This window comes from Chroicocephalus ridibundus, chromosome 2, assembly GCF_963924245.1.
Source record: "Chroicocephalus ridibundus chromosome 2, bChrRid1.1, whole genome shotgun sequence".
NCBI lineage: Eukaryota > Metazoa > Chordata > Aves > Charadriiformes > Laridae > Chroicocephalus > Chroicocephalus ridibundus.
Window position 1 is genome coordinate 15,659,644 of NC_086285.1, and position 27,662 is coordinate 15,687,305.

General features: G+C 37.0%; 1 protein-coding gene across 14 annotated transcripts in view; it reads left to right on the top strand.

Annotated features, from left to right (window-relative positions):
* PARD3 (par-3 family cell polarity regulator) overlaps positions 1-27,662 on the top strand; it is a 461,531-nt gene that overhangs the window by 227,237 nt on the left and 206,632 nt on the right. For all 14 annotated transcript variants that reach the window (XM_063324476.1, XM_063324481.1, XM_063324479.1 and 11 more), the window contains 4 exons: positions 10,197-10,288; positions 13,303-13,386; positions 22,924-23,049; positions 24,439-24,821. In XM_063324476.1, coding sequence (XP_063180546.1) covers positions 10,197-10,288; positions 13,303-13,386; positions 22,924-23,049; positions 24,439-24,821 — 685 coding nt within the window. The remainder of the gene's footprint in view (positions 1-10,196; positions 10,289-13,302; positions 13,387-22,923; positions 23,050-24,438; positions 24,822-27,662) is intronic.

A 27,662-nucleotide genomic window follows, 5' to 3' on the forward strand; every position in this document is an offset into this window, starting at 1 on the left:
TTTTCTGCAGGGGAAAAAAGTGTGTGTCCCAATTCCATGTAGCCGTTGTCATTTCTTCAGCTTTTAAAAATCACGCAGGACTTAATGACTTTTTTTTTTTAATGTCTATATACAGAATAAGCTAACTTGTCAGATTAAAGGAAAAAAGTATTTAAAATTCTGTTGTTCTACATTAGTTACAAGCAGGTGAACTCAGTGTGGATCTATTTATAGGAGTGCTAATGGATGTGCCTAATTTGACCTACTTTAGACTACTCAATGGAAAATACAAACACAGTGTAGTTGTACCACTGCCGTGTAATTTATTTTTACTTACTTCAAGAACAAAATAATATCTTTGCCATTGTGACCTTCTAAATATATATATGTATCTTTAGAAACATATATATCTGTATAGTTCCTGGATGCCATAGTAACGCTCCATGATAGAGGTACATTGAGGTATTTTTTCCCTTGCATAAACATCAACTTCTCCGTATAAAATGAATGTTAGTTTTTTGTTCTTTGCTGGTCCTGAAATCCCAGATCTGTATAACCTGGTATTGTTATTGAACTCAATTTCTTAAAGAAAACTAGACTTCATTTTTAAAAAGCGCTCCTGTTGTGAAATAATTGAAGTAAAGTATCTTCTGCCAACGCAGGGGCAATTTCCTCTATATAGGTGGCTATTATATGAGTTAACCAGGGGTGGTGGCGGTACATATAGATGCACATATATGCATCAGTTAACATGATGAAAGGGAAAATAAATGGTATATGAAGTTAGGAACCAGGAGTGTGTTTGTTACATGGCAAGTGCCACACTCATGTTGGCTCGCCGTGTGGGCATGTCCCTGTAATTGAGGTAATTCCTGCATTATTCAAGGTAAATGATAAAAGAGCCTGCACAAAACCAGGCCTGGCCTTTGAGCTAAACTTTGCAGGGGAATTTGATTATACATTGGCCTATAACTGTAGCCTTGTTTCAAGTAAAGCTGATAACTGTTTCCATTAAAGATATTTCCCATGACTCTGACATCAAAGTATGACTTCGAATCTGTATTTAGTATGAACCCTAATATTTGTTTTACACTGACAGATCCTGGTGGTCTGTATGTCAGTCTGTGAAACACGTGGCAAAAGTATAGAATTTCAGAGATTTGAACATGGAAATAGTCTGTGGATAAGCCTTATTTAAAACGAACAAAGAGCATAGGCTTTCACCTGGGAAACAGATATGTTTTGGATCCTGAGGAAAAACAGAAAGCAGAAGAAAAACCGTAACTAGGGAGTTACACAAAATGAACCCATTTTATTTTTAAAGCAACAAGCAATTTGAGGTAATTTGATATAGTTGTACATGGATCTATGAAATTAGTACTTCTCTATGTAATGCAATGGACACACCTAGAATTTGCTGTTGATCAAATCTTCAGAAAGCTCTTTAGATGCTTTGGTTAATACTGAAAGTGTGGAATCCATGCTTTTAATCCATACTTCAAATATTTAGCACGAGAGGTTAGTACTTTCTTGTTGCATCTAATCTTTAGTGGACTTCCTATCATCAAGTTGCTTTTTAAAAACTTTTTGGTGAACTCCCCGACAGGTGAGACTGTTAGTCCTGGAATGCCCCATCTGGTCATGCCAAACCTTATCTGGCTATTCCCGTTCCCCGTGGTTGGTTTAGTTTACAGTTTGCTCTGTGACTGAACTCTCTCACAAATCCATTATGTGATGAAATGTCTTGAGTTTTGTAAATCTTCCGAAACTTTACATCTAACAAAATGTTTAAAAAGTACATTATGGACTGCAAGTGTTACCAGGTGATAAGGAAACGAATAGGTGAAGCTTGTCTGGTATCATTGGGCAAGAAGAGGCGTTCTGTGGCTCAGCGTCCTAAGCTGCTGCTGTGACAATTAAGATCTATTTTAGTATTACTGCTTTTCAAAGTGTCATACCCGAGTATCTTATCTTTATTTGTCTTTGCAAACATGGAGTATTATCCCCAAAACAGTAATAGAGAAATGCACTTTTAAGTGATTTTTACCACTATTGTATAGCAAGTTGGTGTAGGAATTAAAGGACTCAGTGTTGTCTTCAGCTTAAGTCTGTCTTAAGTTTGATATGAGAAAAAGATCATCAAGCTGTTATCAGGTTCATTTTGGCAACAATTTACCCATTTGTCAATGAACAGAAATTTATGGCACTGAATTACAAGCATTATAATATTTTCTAATATACTATAGCAATTTTGGTGATGCATATTTTTTCTGGACTTAGAGCTGTTGCGAAATGGCTGACCATGAAATAGTTGTGCTACAATAGCACTTGAGTCTTCCTTAAAATGTCCCTTAAATATGATCTGGTGGGAACGGCTACATTATTTTTGTTATCCATTTGATATTGGCCATCTGTAGAGGAACCTTGATGTATGGATTTGTTATGGTAGCTATCACTTTACAGCACACCTCCTCCCTCAGCCTCCCACCTTGGGCTGTCAGTGGTCCCGGAGTCGTCACTGAAATGCTCTGGAGTGGGCTGCAAAACTGCAAATGTTGTAGTTTTCACGCAAACAGCGAATACAGTCCATGAGATATGATTACAAGTAGACATTGGGAAATGCTTGACAATCAGTGTTGCTTTAGACATGATTCTGGTTTTCTTTCTCCATCAGATGCCATTTTGTGTTGTTTCCCTTGTGTGGGTTTGATGAGTTGCTTACGTATTTGCAATTTTTTTTTCTTATTTTTTTTTTCTTCCCCTTTTTTCCCCCTCACTATTCTTTCTCTGCTGGCAGGCATAGACCATTCGGCTACATTAATTAACAAGCACGTTCGATCAACAACAAAAAACCCCTCTGAGTTTTAATGCATTTCATGCTGTTTGTTGGCGAGCTACCACTGTAAGGTCATGTCTGAGATTTCCTCTACTGTAAAGAAGCAGAACCAGCAAAATGTCTCAAGTTAAATTCACTAGCAAGAAAACCTTTTATCTAACCTACTAAAACTCTTAAAAGGCTCTTGTACTTTTCTGTGCTGTCTACAGTGCCTACTGTAAAAAAGAATTAACTGCAGCATCCTCTAGTAAAAAGCTTTTTTAGTGGAAGCTCCATTAAATGGCCGAGCGGTATTTGTGTTGTGGTCCTGCCATTAGCCTGGGCTAGCTGTGCGATAGAGGTGTGTGCCACCAAATTGGTAGAGAATAGATCTGTGTGATTTCAGGGACATATCACAGGCTATTGAGCCCCTACAGACTATGGACTTCAGTAAACCTCTAAACTAATACATGCTACAAAATAATTGAGATACCATAGGGCTTGATCAGTTTTTATTAGTATTACAAGGCTTTTAATATATATTCTAAGAAGAGTCATTAGGCATGAAAAAATGGTAGTTAATCAAAACTGAATGAAGCGTCACATAGGCTTGTCAAAGGAAGGTTGTATCAAATTATATTCATTGGCTATCTGTGTTCCGCTTTTTGGACAATAGGAAATCAAATACATCTCTCTCTAAATCTGCAAAAACATTTCCTTTCAAGGCGCTTCACAACAGAAATAGTGCCATCACGAAGCCAACCAGTTTTAAGGCTCAGCTTGATCAGTTTATTAAATGGGAAATAAGAGATGATTGCCTGTGATAGCAGGGGATGAATTTGATATTCATCAGAGACCTGGGAAATCCCTTCCATTCTGTGCTCCTCTGTCTCTGTGTGGTATCTGTTCACTGATTCGACTGAGCAAGGCAAATTTCATTTTAGAGTAGTGAGGCATATAGAAACCATATGAATATTGCCGTTTCTAATTGTGGGATGACCATCCTGCACAAGGATGTGAATAACATAGGGATGACTGAGATATGAGGAGACTATTAACTCATATATATATAAAAGAGTAAATCAATTTTTGTGTTGATTTTTTTGTTTGTTTGTTTTGTTTATGTGGATGATGATTTTATGTAAGGTTTCTCTCTCTCCTCTCTCCCTCGATTACTGCTAATAGCAGTGCATCTAGTATAGGACTGATGTGGATTACACAAAGCTCTTACCTAATTACTTGTCCATATATATGTTTGTGTTCAAGAGAGAGAAACCCCATTTCTTTTTATTCAATAACTTTTGTTTTTTCCCCCATGTGATCTTTCTAACTGCTCTTCAGATTTGATTGAAAATTGCCATTCTCTGGAGGTTTGGCCGGTTAATCAAGAAGTGAGAACATTAGCACAAAAGCCTGATGCTGGTATATTTGTGCTAGTTAAGACACAGAAAATAGGTCCCCTAGGAGCAGTTTCCTATCAAGTCTGATCATACAGAGACAGAACCTACTTTATGTTGCAAGGACCAAACAAACATTTATAAAACACGGCTGCCAGGAGACTAATAGCAAATGAGGTCTCTTCTTCCATAATCATTACAGAGAAGTGCAAGAGAATAACAAGAGAAAGATGAAGGGAAGGGCACATTTTAATAACATAAGAATTATTTTTGTTGTGTCCCAGCTGAAGAAAAAGATACTGGTGTGCAGTCTTACAGGAGCTTTTTGTTATTGATAATGTGTTTTTCTCTACATTAAAATCCAAAGTACCTGTTGGAAGTTATATACTGTTCCTTTCTGTTTGGTATTTATAGTATTTTCACTCACTGCACTAAAATGTAAAGAAATTAAATGCTAGAAAACAAACAAGTGTGAATTCTTCTTCCAAAACACAGAGGCTATTTATTGAAAGGCTTTTATTTGCAGAGGGGTGTATGTCTGGTACGTTTATCATCTGTTGCTCACACTGGTAGCTCTGCCAGTTTACCCCGATGGTTGCAACGTTTGCCCCTTCAAGACCCTGCTTTCTGTTGCTAATGCTAGAAGTGTTGTATAATGAGAACTTACACCCCCTGTGAAAATACTTTGCTGCAGTTATTCTGCAGGCTAGGAAAAATACAAACCAGATCTAATTACGTTTTAAAAGATGGTTCCTTTTTATAGCTCTTGTGCACCCATGTGAGCCCGTCTTTCTGCTGAGGCTGGGTCTCTTGTTCAGCTAACAACTTCACAAGTCAGAAAAAAATTTCGTTTGTGTACAATGAGAACAGATTTACTACAATTTACAGCTAAATTTCCCAGACTTTTTCTTTTCACTGAATATGTTAAATCTCAGTGTGGTTGAGCGTGCTTTCCCAGAGAAGGGCACCTGCCGTGGGATGGGGCTGGGTGCTGATGCTGAGCACCGGTACCCTGGCTGTCCTGGCTTTCCATAATGCCCTTCCCGGCACTCAGACAAGGTGGAGAATTAAACTCTCTAAATTGAGTGTAAGTTAACAGCTAAGTCAGGGCAGGAAGATGCAGGTTTGGGAGAAGGAGCCTGTACTTGGTGCTGGAGATGCAGGTAGAGACACAAGAGGAATGGATATAACACTGCGGGTTGCAGAAGTGGACGAGGAGTTGGTGGTGAAACCTCAGCGCAGCTCCATGCACACGTGTGTTGCGATAACCTTTACTTGCAGCTTCCCTTTCTTTAGTGTTAATTGGGATTTACTCAGTGCACAGATACTTACTGTTTACACAAGTCAGGTTTTTTTCTCTTGCGTTGGCCAGTGCTGCTGACCTTGCTGTGGAGTGCTCAAGTCATTTGAGTCATTTGCTCTCTGTCATGCAGCCATTATCACTAAAACACCCAATCACTTTCTGGGCAATAATGAAATAGTCATTATGGCCCTCTGAACTGAAAAAAAACCCCAACCCAAACAGCTTCACTCCCATTTTTTTTCAGTTATTGGTAGAATGGAGATGCTGCTTTTGAATTTGAGAGATGGGATTAAGTGTTCAGAGAAGACAGATTTACACGGAACACTTAACGTGCCTTCGGAGCCCATCTCCCATTGTGTCAGGCTGAAGTAGATTGTAATCAGCACTTACTTGGACCAGGCACCTAGAAATGAAGACTGCACAAACGAAACGTGTAGGAATTTAAGTGACTGCACTAACTTTATTCTAACTCTGGCTGCTATTGAGTTTTCTGGAGGTAATCGTCTAAAGAAGACAGAGGAACGTGAAGAACTTCTGCTTACGCTTTTGGGGAGTTCATTACAAGTGTATCGAACAGCAGAAATGAGTGGGAAGGTGCTTCTTTGAAGATGGAGTAGTGGCTGGTAGTAATTGTGGATTTGTCGGAGGCGGGAGCTGGTATTTTGGTAATGACAGATAAAATGTCCAGTAAGATAGGGAAGGCATGGCTGGTTTTGAGCTTTGGAAATAAAACAAGGCAGTCTTCACTCAGAAATAATCTCAGAAAATGTAATTAAAGGGTCTGTTTGGGTTCATATATATTGAATAAGGTTCTGTTGGCAAGCGTAATGCTAACATTTCTTAACTCTGAGGATTTCTTCAAAAATGTAAAACAAATTGGCAACTTTTCACATGTATTTCATTAATGCTATGCAGGTGAACTGTGTATGCAGAACTGCTAGTATTGATAGTCCATTTTGAGCAGTTAAGAGTTTTAGAGTCGTTAATTTTATTGAAGAACTTGGAACAATAATAAAAAAAACAAGTTGTGTGTTTTTTTGTTGTTTTGGTTTTTGGGTTTTCTTGTTTGGTTTTTTTTTGTTGTTTTTTTTTTGTTTTTTTTTTAGAACAATGGCTTGACTTCCTTTAGCACCTACATAAACTTTTTTTTTTAATTATATTTGCAGGATTCTGCTACTGTGTACCTGTGCACAAACTTGACTCTTATAAGACACAGGAATTTTGTACAGATCCATTTAAAAGTAAAAAGAACTCTCTGAAATTCCTAAGTCTCTTAAACTAAGAAAAATTTTAAGAACTTTGCTTTCTTTTTGGTGCCATTGCATTGTTTTCTTCTCCATATAAGTAGCCGAAGCACATGACTGATGGCGTATGTGCTTCATGGACAGTTACGTCCATGTTTGGTGGCACAGCGAGGGTCGGGTGAGAAGCCCAGGCTGAGTCATCTCAGCAAAAGGGAACTGGGGGAATTTTGCACCGAACACATTAGGGTACGTGGAATTACACTGGAAGGGGTGCTTTACATTTTCCGCTGCGCTGTAAAAAGGAAATGGTATTTTAATTACTACATTTCAGTTTTGTGAAAAAAATAAAATGGAAACAAAAAATCGTTCTGTCTGTAGCGGCTGTACATTAAAAGGTGTATCTTTTGATATAGCAGGGATCGGTATTTATTTATAGAGAGAAAAGAAGCCTTGCAAGTTTGGGAGTTGGCTCAAATGAGTTATTTCTGAGAAACGTCTGCAATAATATCCATCTGGCTTCTCAGAAACTTTCTTGGTCTTCTAAATGTCCTTTTCCATGGTTTACCTCATGGTAGCACATCCGGGTGGAATTTGTCTTTCAGAAGAAAGCTACTTTCCAAATAAAGAAATAATTGCTCGATGCAGAAATTTTCACAGATAGTTACTTTTCTTAGTAAATCAGAATTTTAAGTCAAATCCCTCTGCAGGTGTCCAATTTTTCTCTGTTCACTTCAATGTAAATCAAAATCTGTGTTATTTCGAGAAGAAAAGAGAGCCTGATTACTGTAGTATTAAAGATTTTTAAAAGGATACATCATACATCTGTTGATTATGGCAGTAGTGCTTTCGTTAGGGCGGTGATTCCTCCTCTAAGCACCTATTTACAGGCACATGCATGTTTTTGATACAGATCTGTCTGGCCGGGAAAAGCCAGACAGAGGCGTGTGGGAGCTGCTGTTTCTTAATTGCTTGGATAACTGACAGTGAGTCTGGTTCCAAAACTTGCTGTGTTTATAATTCTCGATACAAAAGGCACAAAAAGTAGATGTGACGGTGCCAGATAGCATCTGTTTTACATGGCTTTCGGTCTGCAGTTTCTGATGTGTTATATGCTGGTATTAAAAGATACGGTATGGGCAGGAGGCAGGTAAATTGGCTGTTGCCTTCGTCCTGGCTGTGCTCGGGATCAGGCAGGGGGATGCTCCTTCCCTGGGCCTCTGGACCACCAGGTGGGTTGGAAGGAAAGAAAATGGGATGTACAACAGGTGGAGAGGCTTAAGGGTTAGTTGCCATTAGGAGGCTATGTGAATGAAAGCAAAGATGCTATCAGGGGTGGGAAGTGGTGGAAAGAAGGATTTCCACAAGGATTTAGCTCAAGTCTTGCAGGGCGGGCTGTGTCTCAGGAGGGCACTGAAAGTGGGTCTGTCGAGAGGAAGACCGAAGGACTGTTGCAAAGACCGAGTGGGGTGTGGGCAGTTTTGTTTACAGGCTTACTTTAAACTAGTCAAGGATAAAACCTGTGGGGCTGGAAGATGCTAAATTGTAGGACCCAAGTGGTAGATGAATGATGCTCACGTTGTACATATATAGATGTCTGCTAAAATGACACAGCATAAAGCCAAACATTTATCTGTTGGCAGAGGCACATCTACTGATAGGTAGGATGTCATTTCAGTCTCTTCTTACATGTATTTATACTTACCGTATGTTCGCTTGAAAAGACCACACATGGAAAATTGCCCAAAACAATGTATTAACAAAATTACATTAATTTGTGATGACCTTTTATCATAGCTAAAATTCAAAATTGTGTTTCATCAGCAACTCTTGACTTTAGACTTGGAGATACTAGCTTCAGTGCAATATAAATACTTACATAGTTTTCTACCGTCGCCAGCGTCCCTAACTTCAAAACAAGAAACCCATAGCAACAGTGATCTGCAAGATGCTGTATGAAACAAGGTGGAACGTTTCTTTTTAATGTGAAACAACACCAAATTTTCTCATTTTTCTATATGTACGCTTTTTTGCATGTAACTTTAGAATTGTCATGCAGATTTCAATATTTATTTATTTTTAAACTTTGCGCAGTGGTACGTACAGAATTTCAGCTGAAATCCGTAAATATGGATGATGTAAATGTAAGCACTAGTTTATGTCATATTTATTAATTATACGGATTATCCTTTATATTTGGTTTATAAGCAGCTTTTACTATATGGAAAATATTTTATTTTGAGTTCTTCTTTACATTCATAATGCAGTTCAAGGCAGGTTCAAGATGCTGGTTAACCTTTGAAATGTATTACTTGCCTAGTGCTTAACAGAGATAGATGACAAAGAAGTGCATATTAAAGCCTCTCAAAACACAGGATCATCAATCTTCAAGTAGCCTGGCTTCACGCAGCGCGCTGCCATCCCGGGATGCACAAGGCATATCTGCAGCCCATGGAAGCCTTCTGCATCCAGCCTCCTGCTTTTGCAGATTCTCAGTGGAAATGTCAATTGGACGTTACCAACTGCCTCTGCCTGCCCTTAATATCTCTTCAATAATTTAATATATTGTCTGACTCTGCGTGCTGAACTCATAACCTATCACTTCTTATTTTACTGGCTTGATGGTTCTGACTCTAGAATCTTAAGTCCTTGTTTGAAACCCACTGTTCACACTTTATAGTATTTTCTGTTTGGTCACACGGGTAATTGAAAGTATAAGCTTCTAATAAGTAACATAGATATAAGAATGGTTTTAGATCTTCTTACTGGTAGTCCTTGAATTACCTTGATCTAAATTTGAAAGTACAGCATTCACAACTTCGACATTAAAATTATATATTCGGTGAATAATGTATATACTTTTTGGAAAGTCAAATTAAAAATAAAATCAATTGGTGAGCATTAGAGCCTCACGTAACTCTTTGATGTCAGCCTTTTCTGGCATGCTATTAATAAAGGCCTGTGATAAAATGTTTAAGGAGGTCTTGGTACTTTATGGAATTACACAAGCTGCATTTTCTTATACTGTTTTTAGCTCTTTGCAAATGAGTCTGAGTGAGCTGCCGTGTGTACTCATTCGAGTCCCCAGTAACCTGCCCAGAGAGAACCTGGGAGGAGTTTCCCCAAACGGTGCTGACTGTCAACTGATTCGGTGCTTTTACTTGGGTACTGTGTGATAGCTTCTGTGGCCTTGCTTTTACAACTGCAGTAAAATTAAGATATAAAACTGACTAAACTATGAATATCATTACAAAAACGCATAAAGTGACAAAAAACAATTTACGTTCTCAGACAGCAACAGAAAAGATTTTTGTAGTTGTGGGAGCACACATTTCCACTGCACGTGTGGTAACCCCAATAATCTGAAAACGGTATAATGACATTATTAAAATTAGTTAATCTATTAAACTTAAGTTTAAATTATTTTTTTTCCTTTTTTTTTTTTTTTTTTAAATATCTAGGATGAAGATCGAGCAGAGGAGGACAAGGGCAGAGTTGAGCCTGTTGGACATGCAGACACTGGTTTGGAGAATGCTACCAATTTTTCCCTGGAGTAAGTTACTGGCACAACACATTGTTTTAACCATGAGTCTTTAGACTGAACACAGACTATCAAAAAACTCCGAATAATTTGAATTATACTGCTCTTAAGAAAGTGGGGCAGTCTTTTTTAGGTCGTGTGTCATTTTGGTTTTAAACAATTTGCTTCATAGACCTTTTTAAAGCAGATTTTAAACAGTTTAAAAAGCCTGTGTTAAAGACGAGCATGGGAAACTTGACATTTATAAGTGCTGATGCTACAGTAGGTTTTCTGCCTCAAAGAAGACGCTTATTTGATGGAACTCTGAAAACTTGACAGAAGGAATAGGGTCAATGGTAGCACAAATAACCAACGGGCAAGGATTTCAAAGGGGAAGATCTTAATTCCTGTCACCAGTTCACAGTCTACTGGGAAGATGTGCGTGGGGGTCACATAAGTTATGTGGTCAAAAGGCTCATACTTTGTGAATGGATCAAAACCGATGTTGTTTAGGACTGCGAAGCTGCTCCTATTTTTTAAAAAAAATGAGTAAAGTGTACTTTATTTCATCACAAGATACAGCAAGCTTGACCTTTTGGATTTCATTGCAAAGAGCTGATCCATACCTCACTATGGAATTAATGACAAAATAGACCTTCTACCCTTAAATTAAATCTTTTAAATTTATTAAACCTAAATTTTAAATAAAAATAAATCTTCTGCTCCTGTTATTTCTGAATTAAATTGTGAATTAGGTGCAGAGGGTTTAAATGTTAGAGAAAGATGATGGTGACATCTATTAGGCAATACATGCTAAGTTTTACTCCGTTTGATTTACAAAATCTGTTACATCTTAAATTCCAAATGCTGTTTGCTAAATAGAGTTTGCAGAACTTCTGTCAAATTTAATGCTTCTTGGTGTTGCTTTTAAGTAACTTTTTGACTTTTCATCATCTGCTACTTCGTTCTTTTCTGGTTTTATACCATACATTTTTGAATGTTTGTTTGAAGTAGTTGGCCCAAACTTCTGAGAAAATCAGGAAGCAAAATTGAAACAGCCTCTCTTAGGAAGGGATCATTTCCTTTTATTTTCCATTTTACAGAGTTTAACATTTGATTTTGGGATTGATTTGTTTTTAGAAAAAGGATAAGAAAAGTGGGTGCCTAGACCTTAAGAGTGCATTTTGGAAAAAAAGGAAGGTCAGTGACTCAAGCAGTAGAACAAGTTAAACAGTGTAGGCTGGATACGAAAACCGACTTTTTAAAATTTTTTATTTAAGCTGTGTTTCCAGTTACGGCAGTTCCTGGTGAATCACTTACTCTTCCTCAGGCCTCACTTTTCTTTTAAGTTAATAGGAAAGTCAGAAAAAAGTTGATCATAGGGGGCAATAGGGTTACCAATAGCAAAAGACATTTTTTAGTGGAGCTTTTGGATGTGAAAGACTTTGCTTGATTCCCTTGAACTTCTTTGCACAAGAGTTAATGAAAACTTAGCCTTAACGTACAGTGGGAATGAAGTGAAGTTAGCCTCTGCCGGAGCTGGAACAGGGGACATCACCAAACGCTGTAATGCTGTCAGTCTTAAAATATTTGTCTTGTCCAAGTCTGAAGAATAACGTGGTTTTGGCTGATGTCTCTCAGCTCTCCTATGCTTGCAATAATTTCTTGAGGTAAACAATGGCAACAGGGATAGAGACCTTCCATTTGTTGTCTTTAAAAAACAAGTTAAAAAAAAATTAGACAGGAATTGAGGCATATGACAAATGTAAAGGCTACTCTAAAAATACATTAAAAAAATAATAAGTAAGAAATATAAAACCAAAATATAACGCAGGATTTTTGCTGACTTCTTAATAATACGTGGTCTGGTTATTCTCAGACTCCGGATTAAGCGCTGCAAGCTTTTTTGATGGGCCACCATATGATCAAGAGCTTATTGAAGGAAGTAGAAAATATTTTACTGCTGTCGTAGGGTATTGGTCTTGCTCTTTGCTCCATTTCTAGATTAAATTTGATTTGTACACTTATGAGAAACAAGCTTCTCAAAGATCTCTGTGTATATATATGTATGAAGGGCCAGGAAATATGTAAAAAGTATGTAATACTAGAGAGACGCGTAAGCCACAAATTTAGGTCGTGGCTTTCGTTCAGATCTGTCACTTCCAGATTTACTGAGTGGTTTGGCCTTCGTGTAGTATTTTCTTATTTGAGTCTTTATAACTCTTTATGGTCTATGGGCTATATTCCACCTTTACAGATGCGGGCATGTTTCTAACGCATTGCTAGATGTGGTCCAAAGCTATTTCTAGAATTTTTGCATGTCGCTTTCTGAACCTGTACTTTCCTCTTTCAATTTTCAATTTTTTTTCTCTACAGCAAAAAGTTTAATTGATAACTAGGTGCATAGTTGCTTCAGGAGGATTCTGGTTGATTGTGAATGTTATAGTTAAATCTTACTTTGGAAACTTTGACTAGTAAGGAGATATAGATACAGCAAGCTTCCAGTAAAAGAAATGGAATTACAATAAAACAAATTAATGTGTTTTAAAACTAGAAGAATTTTATCAACTAAATATTTAATAATTTTCATTTGATTACAGAGTAGTTACATAAAAACTAATGTTAAGGGCTCTCCCTAAGATAAAACAATAAAGCGTGCAAGTGCTATGATCAGCATTTAGGCTACTGAGGAAAAATTGTGTGTGGTATTTAAGGTATTTCTGCTCAATGGTCCAGACAGTTAACTTTAGAGTAAGGAAAAAATAAAACAATATGCATGCGATGATGATGATACCTATTTTTACGTAGCAAACTAAGTTTACAAAAAAATTCTTTGATTTGTTTGTTTTCCTAATTGAACTATTTCTGATGATTGATCTCCTTTCATGCCATCAGATTAATCTTCAGGTACGTAGCATTCCACAATGCTTTCATCACCATGACTTGGTTTCTGGAATGGTTTTGTTTTTCTGTGTATGTTTGTGTGGGGTTTTTTTGGTTCCTTCACGGTACATGTTCATATTCCCTCATTCGTCATTGTCTCACAGCGATATGGTAAAGCTCGTAGAAGTCTCCAACGACGGTGGGCCTTTGGGAATCCATGTAGTGCCTTTCAGTGCCCGAGGCGGAAGGTAACGTATCGTGTAGGATTTTAATTGAATCATAACTTAATGTGTTTTATCTTAGTTCTGTTAATTTTTGTATTTTGTATGTTTTTCAAAAGGCAGTCTCACTGATTAAGAAAGGATGAAATGCGCGTTTACTGACTCTGTACTTGGAATGGACTCTATAATGGAAAGGCTCTGCTTAAAGGAGTTAGAACTGTGGGGTTCTAATAGAGGTTCTGTTGTGATATCACAGGAAATTGAATTATGAGGACGCTTCCTTTTGGACTCTTAAAATTATAATCTGCTGCTTTAATTCAGGTGGATACGTATGCAGCAGTTCCCTGCTGACTATTTAGAGCCACGACTTCCCTAATAACAGCAGGAATCTAAACCAGAGGTGTCCTGTGCCTGTGCTTGATAAGAGTGGAAGAGAAAACAATCATCATGCTTTCGATGTTTAGTGTTGTCCCATCTGTTGGGGTGAAAATGAAGTAGTAAAACCAGTTGCAAAATTCTGGTTTTGGGGAAGGTGAACCTGTTTTGTTATATGGCAGGCTGGAACTCTTGAAGTTGGATTGTTTACAAAAAAAGGGTAAAGAAAGTCCTTTACATTAAAAAATACAACGTGGGGGGTTAAATTCCTAAACAGAATGCATCATCTCTAATGCTTACTTTGCTAAAGCAGAGTTTTAGCATTCAGGGTCATTAACATTGTCTCAGAAACAAAGCTTAACTTTTATAGTAATTAGTGGTGGATTTGAAGTTTTTAAGTGTGTTGAAACATGATGGTTCTTCAGCAGTATATGTGAATATTATTTTGGTGATGTATGTTCTAAGTATACACCATATTTTCCCTCTTTAAGGAAAAGAAGAACAAATAAGTATTTTAAAAAGTAATCTTTGATTACACACGAAGGGGTGTTATGTTCTCACGTCTGTTGACCCAGCAGCAATTTCAGTTTAGTAATTAAGAGCAAAACTAACTTGCTAGACATATCTGTCTCTCTGTCAAATAACATCTTCTTAACATCCTCTTTTCAGAAATGATAAATGTATTTTTCTTTCTGTACCAAATACCTTCAAGGATTTTAAATACAGTATAAGAGCTTTATTTGCAGTTGTTACTTTCAACCCAATGCTTTCATAGCCATACTGACATGTATTATGAGAAAATGTAATTATTTTTTTTCATTTAAGGCTACTTTTTCTGAGGACTACAAGTATTAAGAACAAACTTCCGTAAAGTAGTAAAATCTTCTCTTCATAATCTGAAATTTAGTAAATTCAGTGTGGGGATGGAAAGGGCACGGGTGAATGGTACTTCAAACATAAGCTCAGAAGTAAATCCCATAAAGTTGGAAATGGTTGAAATGTTCACAGAGTTATCTGGGATTTAGACAGCGTGAAGGCCAAGAAAAAGGCTGGTTTAAGAATGTTGGCTGCCTACTAAGTACTTGTTTAATAAAATTGATGTTAGAAATGTAGATTTTGACATTTTGAATACGAATTTTAACTCAAGTAAAATTCATGTCCAGGATGTTAATGTGGTTGTCAAATCTGAGGTGAAGCTTAAACTGTTTATACATAATGAGAGCATGTAAAATGAAAAAGCCGTAAACACAGAAATAAAATCTCTCTCTCTTTTTTTTTTTTTTTAAGGATGATAGCTATGCCAAGAGCTATGAAGGACTTTTAACTCTTTTTTTGTCCTGAGTTTGGGATTATATGATAAAGTTTTAGTACAGGAAAGCCAATCTTAAATATAGATGTTCAGAATCAGGACATCAACATCAAATTCTGTTACGAGGGAAATAATTTGTATATCAAAATTTGTCTACTTTTTCTTCATAATACTAGAACTCCCCTCATTGAAAAATGGAGGGTACATGCAATTGCTGTTTGAGGTTTTTTTGAACCCCTCCAAAATAATCCGCTGGAGGGGGAAGATACTCGGGTCTGTGTCTTGAAAGTGTGGAGGAGCAGTCAGAGTTGGAGAGGACCTTGGATATTTCCATAACATTTCTCACACGCTCTCTGCATGGTAAAGGAAGAAAAGTAGAGTTCATTGCTCGGTGTGGATGATGAGCACTCGCGTCGTACTGCTGCTTTACTGGCAGCTGTGCCCACACCTCTACGTGTATGATTTTTTATTTTTATTTATTTTGTTTTACTCCTGGTCCTCCAGCTCTTTTGAGCAGATAAGAGACACTTGGTTCTACTTTTGCTAGATTCAGAGGGAGAGCAGATGCTTGGCAGGGATCCTCCTCGGCCTCCGTGGTTCTCACTCCAGCACATGGCTGCTCTTTGTTCCTCCTCTGGCTGCAAAGCTCCGTGCTGCAGTGAACTAACTAACTTGAGCGGGGGATCTGCTCAGTAGAAACGTAAATACACAAAATGAAACACAGGGCTCAGTAAAGACTTTGAGGGATGTCCAAAAAAGAAAAGATCAGATGTATCGTATAACTTAGTCCATTGGCCCGCTGTCGTTTTATATTTGTTTGGTATTCAGTTCCAGTTATGCTGTGTTTTCAATTATTTTTCTTCCAGTTCCTTGCTTTTGCTTTTGAAAATGTTACTTAATAGGCAATGGTTGTTAAATCAGTGATTTTAAAAAGTGGAAAAGTGTAAAAACGTACTAAAGCAATTCTGCCTTTTTTCCCCTGCACAATAAGCAAGTGGCCTTCTCCCCCCCGCAAAAAAAAAAAAAAAAAAATCACCCCTCTCCCAAAGCAAACACCCCAGATGTCTAAAAATTATATGCCATAACTATGTTCTTTATTTATATTGAGGAAATATTTGACTTTTTCACGGTCTTTTGAGTTCGGGTTTAGAGTAAGAATCTGTCTTCAATATTGGCTTTTGATCTTGAGCAAAATCTGTAAAGATCTATGCCTCATCTATGTGGATGCTACTAATTATTTCTGTTCCTAGTAAAACAGAGACTTTTTTTAAATTAAAAAAATAAATAAAATCTCTCCATAATTCTCTGGGAAAAGTACTATTGATTTGTACAGACATGGTCAAACTTTCTTTTGTGGATATGTTTCTTTATTATCCTTCTGTTTTTACCCCTAGAAGTTCATCAGTCCTTAATTGGCCTTTTTGATCATATGCTTTGGATATGAGAGTTTGTTCACCTTACCAAAAGGGAGGAGGGGTATACATATTCATCACACACTATGGTTGTGAAGTTTTTCAAAGTAAAAGTTTTTTTTGCAAAACCTGCTTGCACGTTTTTGCAATGGCATAGATGCAGTGCTAAGCAGAATAGGAGGCATGGAATGAAAGCAGAAAGAAGGACAGAATAGGAAGTGATCAGGAAAGTGTTTAGATAAAGAGTAGAGCAAAGAGGAAACAGATGAAAGCATAAAAGGAAAGAAAATTCTAAATCTCTGCAAAGTTGCCTAATTGCCTTAGCACCAGTCCTTCCTTCCTTCTTGGTACAGAGGAGCATAGGTGCTCAGAGAGGAGAGCAAGTACTCCGTCCCTTAAGAACAGCATTTGAGCAGTCCTGGCTGGGGGAAGATGTTGTGTTGTTGCATAAATGGGGTTTCTATTTTTAAGAGTCTTCGAAATCTTCTCAAGGTCTATACCCTAGCTGCTCTTCTGAAATCCTACCATGTCTGTCTTTGGAAGGAGGCTCAACTGACACAAGGAATACATGAGATAACATCAGAAATCTCTGTCAATAATGATACGGAAGTTATAGTCCCATGGTTCCAAGACTACTGTGAAGTCTACTCAGTGAAACAGAACAGAAAAGGATTTGGATATCCATCTGAAAACCCCATAACGAACATCCATTAATAAGTATCAGGCACGTTACTTTGATGCAGAACAGTGAGTATGTAGGGCTCTGCCAGCTGTTCTTCCCACCGAAGCGTGCCACAAACTCCGTGATAAACCTGCAGCTAAAAATATTTAATCTGTAGGTTTTTGTAGTATATCCTAAATGTCTTGAAATATTAAGGGAGTCTCAGAAGAATGGGAAAAATGAGAGACTGAATTTTATTGCTTTTAGATACTTTAAATGACAAACATAACAGATTTTATTTAAAAAAAATGAAAAACCACGGGTGAAGGCAGGCATCGTGTATATACAATCCCCATACTAGAAAATAGTTTATACACTTTTCTCTTCTGTAGTTCTCTTTTGATGGAAGAAATGCCCTTCATTTTCTAGAGTTTATGAATCACTTCATCTTTCACCGTAAAAGTTTTAGTCTTTTACTCAAGATACAAAGAAATCTAAAGTAATATTTGATAGCCATTGTCTATTCTGAGAGTCCTTAATACTGCCTTCAAGGTGCCTCTCTAATGATCATATTCTGTTTGATCATCTAGGAGGTATGTGTTATCTGCATCTCCACTTACTCCTCTCCTGCATTTCCAACCTTTTAAGTCTCAAAGGTAGCCATGGTTTTCAAAAACATGTGCATTGGGAAAAGATTCCCTGTGGTGTGAATGTACCGTTCCCTCACTCTTTTAGCTGAATTCAAGGCTTTCTTTGTCTGATCTCATCCTTTTAAAAGTTATATAAACTTAATTTGAAGTATTATTCAGGATAAAAAACTGAGGAGTAGTTACCAAAGGTTGGAAATTGGTTCCGGACTTCAGGCGTGAAGTTATTTTAATGCCTCTGCAGTAACGCCGTGACGTCAATGTTGTGCAAAGGAGTTTATGTCCAATTTAGCATTGATCAGCCACGATAATTTAACTTGAACGAACAAGCTGATTTGCTTACTCTGACCTTCGAATTTCAGGAAATTTGTACCGTGTTTATGTTCCTGTAGAACTTCTCAGAGATCTTTCATTGCGTGAAACCGCTACACATCGCCTTTTCAATCAATCTGTATTTTTGACCCTTAATCTAGTTTTTTGCCTTTTCATGTTAGTGACTTTACATAAACATCTAAATTGGTTATTTTCTGTTCTGTCTGATTTGATTATGTTACAGTTAGCTTGCAGGTAATAGGTAAATAACTTCAGTGTGTACGTACAATAGGCGGTGATGGCCAAATCATATTCTAGATGCTCAATGTAATATTTTTATTACTCTCATAGTATTTACACTGTCAGTTTTTATTAAGACAAATTATCATCATTTCCATACAGCTGGATGGCATGTGGGGAGTTCAGAATTTCAAAGAACTACCCAGACTAACTCAGGCGATTTAGATGTCAATAAAAACACTCGCTGCTTGTTCCTAGTTTTATCATTGGTTGTAATTTATACTGAGAACTGAAATGTTAACACATGTAGCCGAGTTTATTTTAATTGTATAATTAGAGTAATGAACCTTGTGAAAATACAGTGGTGCAAATGGTAATATAATCTAAGCTGTTTACATTCCCAATTAGGTATTTAAAACAAATACAGAGATTGAGCTCTGTGCTTTGATACTATTTTCCTTCTGTCCCCGTGTCAGCTAACATTAGTCTAAAACAGTGCAGGTACCAAATTTCCGTTTATAGTTATTGTTTCTAGAGGGTTACAAACTTCCACAGTGTTTTGCAGAGGTTCACACAATATTTATTCCCATTCTTTAAGAAGTTGTAGTTTAAGATGTTTATAATGGCAGAACTTATGTTAGAAAACATGTTGACTTACTTTAACTGGACAGGATTCAGCAAATTCAAATGCACCCATATATTTGTATGCTACATGGTTCTGTTTAAGCAAATATATATACTGACTTTTGTATTATGTACTAGATTAGTTTACCAGGCTTTCAAAATGTATATGTTTTCCTAATGTAGGAAACGTAATATTGAAACTGTGCTAGAGCTACATCTCCACTTACCAGGGTTAATGGTGGTGGCATACTGCAAGGAAGAAAAAATCCAATTAGTTTTTAGGTTATTGCATATTTGCAATATCAGGTCTACTCCGTTTATCTCCAGTTACTGCAACAACAAACATGAACTCCCATCATGCCTTTTTTTAGAGTCATATTCTTACATCTAACCATAATATGCTGAAGAAATACTGTAGGAAATTGATAGGCTTTTGTTACTAAAATTTTCAGGAACATACGTTTTCTGCAAGTTGTAGGAGACTTTACTCTGCTATGCAGAACTGCATTCAGGAAATTGTTTCTGGAATTGTGTCTAAAGGCATCTTTGCCGCATGTATTTATATATAAAAAAAAAATTAAAAAAAAAAAAGGCACTGGTTTCAAATTTGACTCTGGCTGTTCATCCAGCCTTGAATCTGTTCTCTTTAGCTTTATATGCCTGGTTAACCTAGCTCTAACATTTGTTAAAAAGCAAAATCCTCATGAGCACCATATGTTGTGTGTGAGATGAGCAATCTTGCATTAGTAGAACTTGTAGCCTTTGTTTAATGAGATTATTTGCAATTTTGACTGGTAGTTTATTTGTGTGTTACGTTATTTTACCATTGGCTTGGATTAGTAATATTTTTGCTAGATTTGAGAGCTTAGGTGAAGTAAATTTAAGAAATGACGAACTATGCATAAAGATGCATCTTGCATTAATAATTTAATATAACTTCAGAATGTGGAACAGTAGAAAGCAGTTTTTCAAGAAAAATGCTGTGCAGAAGGCATTGATAGACAAATTACTGTATAATCATAGGTATGTGGAGACATTAGGATGATATAATCGTATTATTTTGTATAGTGTATTATCATAATATTAACTTGGAGTGTTGTACTTTGTGTAGAATGTGTTTTGCTATTTATTATTAGATATTTGGTAATTTTTATATTTAACCATATAAAAACTGCACCTGTTGCAGTTATTGTGTGTGCTCTCGTGCAAGCATTGCCTGCACATCCAAATTCTCAGTTGTCTTTGGGCATCACAGAGGAGCACACCTGCACCAAAGTGCTGTTGGGCATGAAGTGAAAGAAAAGGAAGACTAGACACAATTCTTCCTTCTCCTCCTCAGATATTTTGGTGGTTTTCTCTTAAAAGTAGCGTTCCGAACTTTATTTTTGCTTGTTTGTGTCTTCCCCATTTAGAGATACCCTCTTCAGTAACTTCGCTTTGGGGCTCAAAGATGTTGTCTCCCCAGAGAAATTCAAGTGAAAAAGTTACCAACTTGTTTTCTAACCATCAGTTTCATATGTATCAAAACTATAATTCTGAGAAAAATGATGCAGCGAAGGCATACAAGTCTTTTTCCTTTTCTTTGAGCAATGCAAATATTTTTGTCATTAACGTTCATAAATGTTATTTTAGTGCTTTCTGCAACTAACAATGTAATCTATAAAAATTATTTTTATAATTATTTAGGATGTCTCAAAAATCTGAGATTGTGTTCAAGGCCTATTTTAGCCAACAGAAGGAAAAAGGGATTGAATCAACATTTCGTAAATTTGTTTTGTTTTATTTTCTGTGACAAATGCCTTCATAATTATCACCAGATTTTAGTACAATATATGCAGCACAACGAGCTCATTAAGGTAGTGTTTGGGTGTTGTGGACTTCAGATTTTTTTTTCATGCAATCTATTAGAGGATTGTGGGAAAGGCAAAAAGGACACCATCTAGAATATCTAGATAATACTTCCCAGATCACATCTTAAAAAGCTTTTCGCTAGCTCGTTGATCAGAAAAAAACACGGGAAGAACTGTTTTTGCTTTGGGGAAAGAAACAAAAAGACTTTTTTTTTTTCCTTTTTATTGGGAGATGCTGGGTTGTTGGAAGGAATCTACAAACGGTGGAACTTTCCAAACCCAAAGAATATCGACTTGGGATGGGGAGGGATGGGAATAAAGACACACTTGTACCGGTTTTATTTTTGAAGAGGTTTTTTTCTGAAATGCGTGTATTCTAGAGAAATTATTCTTTAGCTTTATGGAATCTTTCTGGTCCTTGTGCTCACCAGCGTTTCTGCAAAGAGACAGATCGCTAATTGCAGCAGCCGAGCTCAAGTCAAACCCAGCCACATCAGTGACTGCACCCAAATGGTCCATTGGGAACCAAAAGCGGGTGGAGAAGGTTTGCCTCTGATGGGGACCCCCCCACAGGTCAAAGGTGCCATATGTTAGGTGTTTGCAAAATACTCCGTATCAGTTGGAAACAGAATAGTATCGCTTAAATGTTAATGTCTGACTCAAACTTCATTTGATGATTTGTGTTGTCAAAATGCTTTATGTTGTTTTTCTCCTCCCAGTCTGTTTACATGTATAGATCCTTTCAACATCATATCTTAATGTCTCTAGGTGCTTCCAAAATGGAAATACTACTAGGATTGTTTCTCTTACTCCTTCATCTGCCTTGTAGGAGAAAACGTATGACTGTTCTTTCAAATAAACACCTTATTTGCATATGTTGATGGTAAATTGGTAAACGAAGAATTTAAAGTGGAAGAAATAAGTTAATTTTGCTTTTCTGAGCCATTTGATGAAGTGCTCAAGTGCATATATAACTTTTGAGCTCATGAGGAGTCTGTTTAAGCATCATTGACTGCTCATTTACTTCGAGGTATGTGTGAACTGAAATGCTGTGATCTCTGAAAGTTTTGTGCTAAAAGACATATGTGGTCTTGCAATTCCTGTCAAGCCACCAAGTATTTTTCACGCTATGCCTTGAAATGACTTCTGAAAAAGTAATGCTGTTGACTTGGATGATGTGAATTTGACCCACTGATATGTCCTGTGGGATTTCAATGTAAAGCTGATCTTTTTTAAAAAAATCAAAGGCAGTGTTGATGCAAGAATAGTCCTGAAGATGGAATCCTTCTTCAAACCTAGAGTTCAGGTATATAGAAACATCATTGACTTTTGACACTGTCCTCCCAGTACCTTGGAAATCCACTCTTCAGGATGCAATTCAGAATTTCAGGTTGAACATTTGTCTACCTTTTCTCTCTAAGAATGTCCTTAAGATGACACTGTGGGTAAGCACTAGACAGAGGTGACCAACTTATTGCACAAAGGCTATCAAATGGTAATTGTCATCAGTCATTACTGAAACAATTAATTTAAGATAATATGTTGAATTAAAAATGGCATTTAAGTTTTTAATTTCCTCTTTGCCGTTTAGTAAAAAAAGTTAAGGCTTAAAAACGAAAGCTTTTGATTCACATTAAGTTCCTGCATCCTCTATCCATCCCTTTGTCACAGGCTGCTTATTATGTGAGTTGACCCCGCGTTTCACTTGCGCAGAAGCAGTAGTGGTGGCTGTGGTATTCTCTGCTAATTCAGAAATTCAAATTTTAAGTAGAACCTGTTCTACTTCAGTTAACTAGCACAAAAGATGCTGGCTGTCAGATGTGCGGTGCCTCTTGGAGATTTTACTGCTCAGAAATCTAGGCCTTTTGCAAGAATTGACGTGCTGTCATCATACTGCCTGTTCGTTCTTACTTTCACATGACGTGCTTGATTCACCTAGGGTCTTTGTTTCGTGGATAAGGGATAATAATTCAGGTAATGCTTATAAATTATTTGAAACTATGATATCCTACTTCAAGGTAAAGATGGTTTAAAATTTATTTTCTGTAGTGATTATGATAAAATATTAGATTAGTAGGATTCTCTATGCCGCAAACTGCTAGATCAGTAATCATTTGTAATCTTAATGTTCCAGAACCCTGGGGCTGCTGGTAAAGCGATTGGAGAAAGGTGGAAAAGCTGAACAAGAAAACCTTTTTCGTGAGAATGATTGTATTGTCAGGATTAACGATGGAGACCTTCGGAATAGGAGATTTGAGCAGTAAGTATACTTACCGCGCATTGCGTTGCATTATTTAATCTTTAACACTGCATCTTCCAGTGATTTGAGGAAATAAAGTATTTAAGAAAAAATTGTCTAAGCTTGCCTTTTCAATAAAGAATAGATACACTAAGGGATGTTAGTGGTTTCTAATTAGCCAAACTACAAAAAATTCAGGATAATTATTGTCATTAGAGTATATGCACTTCTCATTTGATTGTTTTTGCACATTATGGATTTTTTTTCTTCTTGCATTGGTAAACTGTTTATCGTGAAATCCCGTGTGATTTTTGCTCTTTTACTTGCAATTAATCATGTTCAATATATGTGGACGGCATGGACACTTTATTTTTAACATTTAAAAAATATTTGTGGTTTCTATATACGTGAGAACTAAAGGTCCTATATGCAGAAACTTCCTGGAGAAGTTTGGGAGATCATAAATATTTGCTCAGTGGAAGCCTGGATTTTTTAGAATCCCAAAGTGGTGAATCAGAAAGACTTTTAGAAGTGAAATCAGGTTGTAGTTCACACACAGGTAATTGAAAGAGAAAGCAGAAAAACGGTATGCAGAAAACGAGTGATTTCAAAGATGATACTATTGTTCTGAAAACCCTAACGTGTTGAGGGCCAAGGAATATAATTTATTCTGATCGTCCTGTATTTAATATACATTTGAAATGTGTTTTTTATTTCTTTGACTCTAATCTGGATTGGAACATGACCCTGTACCATATGGTGGAAGGCAGCTTGTCTCTGCATGTTCTAAGGTTCTGAATCACAATTTGTTAAGTCTGTGAAGAGAATTGTTGACTTTGTGTACTTTGGATTGTGACCCAGAGCCCAATGTCTGTCTGTGCAGCATTAAGCATTTTTTTCCTATTCCTTAATGTTGTATGCTGAAAGACTACTAACTTACAAAAAGTAAAGCGTAAACTAGACTTTTTGCAAGACTGCATATACTCTCAGCAAATCACGGAAATACATAGACTTTGTATAAAGTGTAATTTTTGTTCCAGTAATTCTGTTGTCACTGTGATTACTGTCTCTGAAGAAGCAATTATCAAGGTTCAAAACGAAAGGACACTGCAGTCATGCCATAGAAATGTCTGCGTTTCAAGACTGTGATTAAGATTTTTGCTTTTCCGAGTCCAGTATTTGGTACATCAGTTGTTAAGCATATTTAACCGTTGTGTTACCCTAAGGCGATAAACCCTAGCACAAAGCAGACCAAGTAGACTAGTGAACAGATTCAAGTTTTATGGTTTATGCTTGAATGCAATGTGTCTGTCAGCTCGTGTTGCTTAATTAACATCAGTAATTATGCTTATAATGTCTTGTAGTCTGCCAGTCCTAATTTGCTAATTTTCTGTTCATTTTGAAACCTAGAGCACAGCATATGTTTCGCCAAGCCATGCGTACGCCGTTCATTTGGTTCCATGTGGTCCCTGCGGCAAATAAAGAGCAGTATGAACAGTTGTCCCAAAGCGAGAAGAACACGTACTACTCCAGCCGCTTCAGCCCCGATTCCCAGTATGCTGACGGCAAAAGTATTAACAATTCTGGACTTCACACGTTACAAAGAATGTCTCGAGCGGGTAACCAGTCCGATCAGACAGACTCCTACTCGCAGCTACCTCATAGTGTGAATTCATCAGGGAAACCACCCTCGGGCCTGGTACCATCACCTCAGAAAGTTCTCACCTCCACTGCAAACAGTGGGTATAACACCAAAAAGATAGGGAAGAGGCTCAGTATACAGCTGAGAAAAGGTAAGGCAGTAGTGCGCTCCTCATATAGCGTGAGGTATGTGTATGTACACGTCTCCAATGCCGTTGTCTTGGGCAGGGCAGCTTGCAGTAGCACGGGTGATGTGATGGGTTGATTTCGGAAGCCAAATTCACCCCGAGAGCATGCCCAGGGTCCAGCCGTGCATTTGCGTTGTGCAGCATGTTTGTAAAAGGCTCTTTTGAAGACTTGACTTTGTTGTTCTTTTGGGGGCTTTAACATTGTTTTCTGTCTCTCAACTAACAAGAAGTGGTGCAGTAAGTGCTACAAATTCTGTTGGCCAAGACCTAGGGAGTGGTGAACTATTTAATATAAGTAAATAAGCTAAAACGGCCCATATTCTGTACTTCAAAGACATCATGACTTTTCAAATGGAATAACTGTGGATTTGCTGTTAGATTTGAAGTGTTTTGGATCCAGTTGGTAAATTGGACTTTCTCATTTCCAGCTAAAGCTTTTCTTTATTCCACTGGGATGTGAAAGCCTTTATTTAAACGGCTGAGGTGTAATGGGATATTTCCTATCTTGGGCCTTACGCTAATGTGATTTGAATGGGGGTGAGAGACTATTTAAGGGCAGAGGAGAAAGCAGTGCATGCTTATCTCAACATCTGTGTTATATGTGCACATGTAGATGCATGGAGTTTTTATGATGTTTAAATGTCATGAGTGAGAAAATTTGTTATTTTTGTGTAGTTACCATCTAGATGCTTTTAAGATAGTTTGAAGTATAATAAAATGACATTTAGATGCAAGTATTTCTTAGCTCTTGGGAGATAATTTTTTTAAAGGATTAGGCATGCTGTAAGCTTTATGTTATTAAAATGAGCATGTTTAAGATGAGATATAATTTGATCTCTAGGAGCAAGAATAGGGTTTATATTACACAGCAAAAACTTTACCCATGTGACGCTATACTCTGTGAACTCAAAGTACGCTGCCCTTAGGATATTGTATGTGCTTAGTGTTAATAATTTTTACTAATTCATCTTTTCATCAAAAGGTATCAAAGAATGATGCATTGAATGGTAGAGATTTTACAGTTTCACAGGTATCAGGCTACTTGTCAGTTTATCATTATGCTTTCCTTTCTATGAACTTCACATGAACCACCAGATTGCTTCTTTCTGGTTGCTGAATTTTAAGCTCTACAAACTTGGATGACATAAGGTTGAGTTGACAGTTTGCTTCTGTTGTTGATGCTCCTTCAAGAAATTCTTTAGGCCATCAGCTCAGATCAGCCTGCTTGGAAAAACTTACTGGCTAAGTAAGGAAATCACTGTGCTTTTACAAATACACTCTCTGTCGTTACAGTGATTTTTACCTATTTTTTTTTGTGTGTGTCTGTGGAAGCCTGTAGAACTATCACTCGGACATTACATAAAAAATGCTTAGCCAGAAGCAGAAATACACGTTTCATATAATTTGAAAGCACCAATAAATGGATATAGAATATGAGAAAACAATATTTTTGCACAAAACAAATGTGGCGTCATAGCTACTCATAAGATAAGAGAATGTCATTTTGATGTGTTATGGATTCTTTGACCGGGAATTGAGGTTACATTTTGGTTATCTTGCTCCGGATACTGTTTCATAAATACTCTCCCCACTTCCAAAATGTAATTTAGCCTTGCTGGGAGCAGTATGTTCGAAGGTTTTGGAGTGAAGGAGACGCAGGCTACCTTTTGATGGAAAGCGATCTATAAGATACTTTAACATCTAGTTCACACCAGAGAAGTTTGGTGCTCTTAAACTAGTAAAAGCTTTGAAATCTGAATCTAGAATATATTTCAAAAGTTTAGAGGGGATATTTGTTCCTAATGGTTTGCTGATGTGAGACTACTACTTCTGAAGAAATGGCACCTGGCTCAGGTTATAGACAGACAGAAACTATTTACTGTACTGTATTTTATGCATGGTGATATTTAACAAAAAAAAAATGTGCATAAGGAAGGCTACCTTTTTATCATTGCTGTCTTTCGTTTGTTAATATCCACTGTAGAAAGAGGCATGTCCTCCCATTTTGGCTTTCATTTGATCACTCTGAGAACATACATGTGGGGGAACAAATGAAGCAAAACCCTGAAGTATGCCCCTAAGTAGTTTGTTATAAATATCAGTGCAATAGGGATGTTGATTGTCTTTGATTATTTCTAATGAAGGATGTTGTAATATTACAGGCTGTATAGATATTTAAGGAATGTGCTTTCTTTGTAGCTAACAGACAGCAGTTATTTCACCAATTACCACCATTACATTAAAAACTCCTTGTGGGGTGCGTTAAGTCATAGAAGTGTGTAAAACTTCAGCTTGAACCTCACTTTCCATTTAACCTGTGCATTCTGGTTAATGATGTAGTATACGAGAACTAACTCTTTTTCAATACGGACAGACCTGCTTTATTACAGCTGTGTTTCTATATATTGCATGAGCTTTATTATATAAAATGACATGGTAAGATAACCCTAGAGTGCGTGCTTCTATAATTATGATTTCTTAATATTTATTGCTGTTTTGGCATTTTAAAATAACCTGAACTTTCATAGGATTTAGCTGTTTAATAAAGTCAGAAGAGAAGGTCAGTCATATGTTTCAGTCAATGCAGAATGTTTGTTGGCTTTTCTAAATGAAAATGGATATCTGTTTATCTTTCCTTAAAGGTCAGGGCCTGAACTTTAAGCATATAGATGTAGGGGTTATTGCTGATATTCTAATGCCATTAAGGCCGTATAACAGTCTAGCTTAATAGCTCACACAAATTAAGATAGTACAAGACATGACAGGGAGCCTATATTTATATGTATTACGGTGTAAGCTGATACA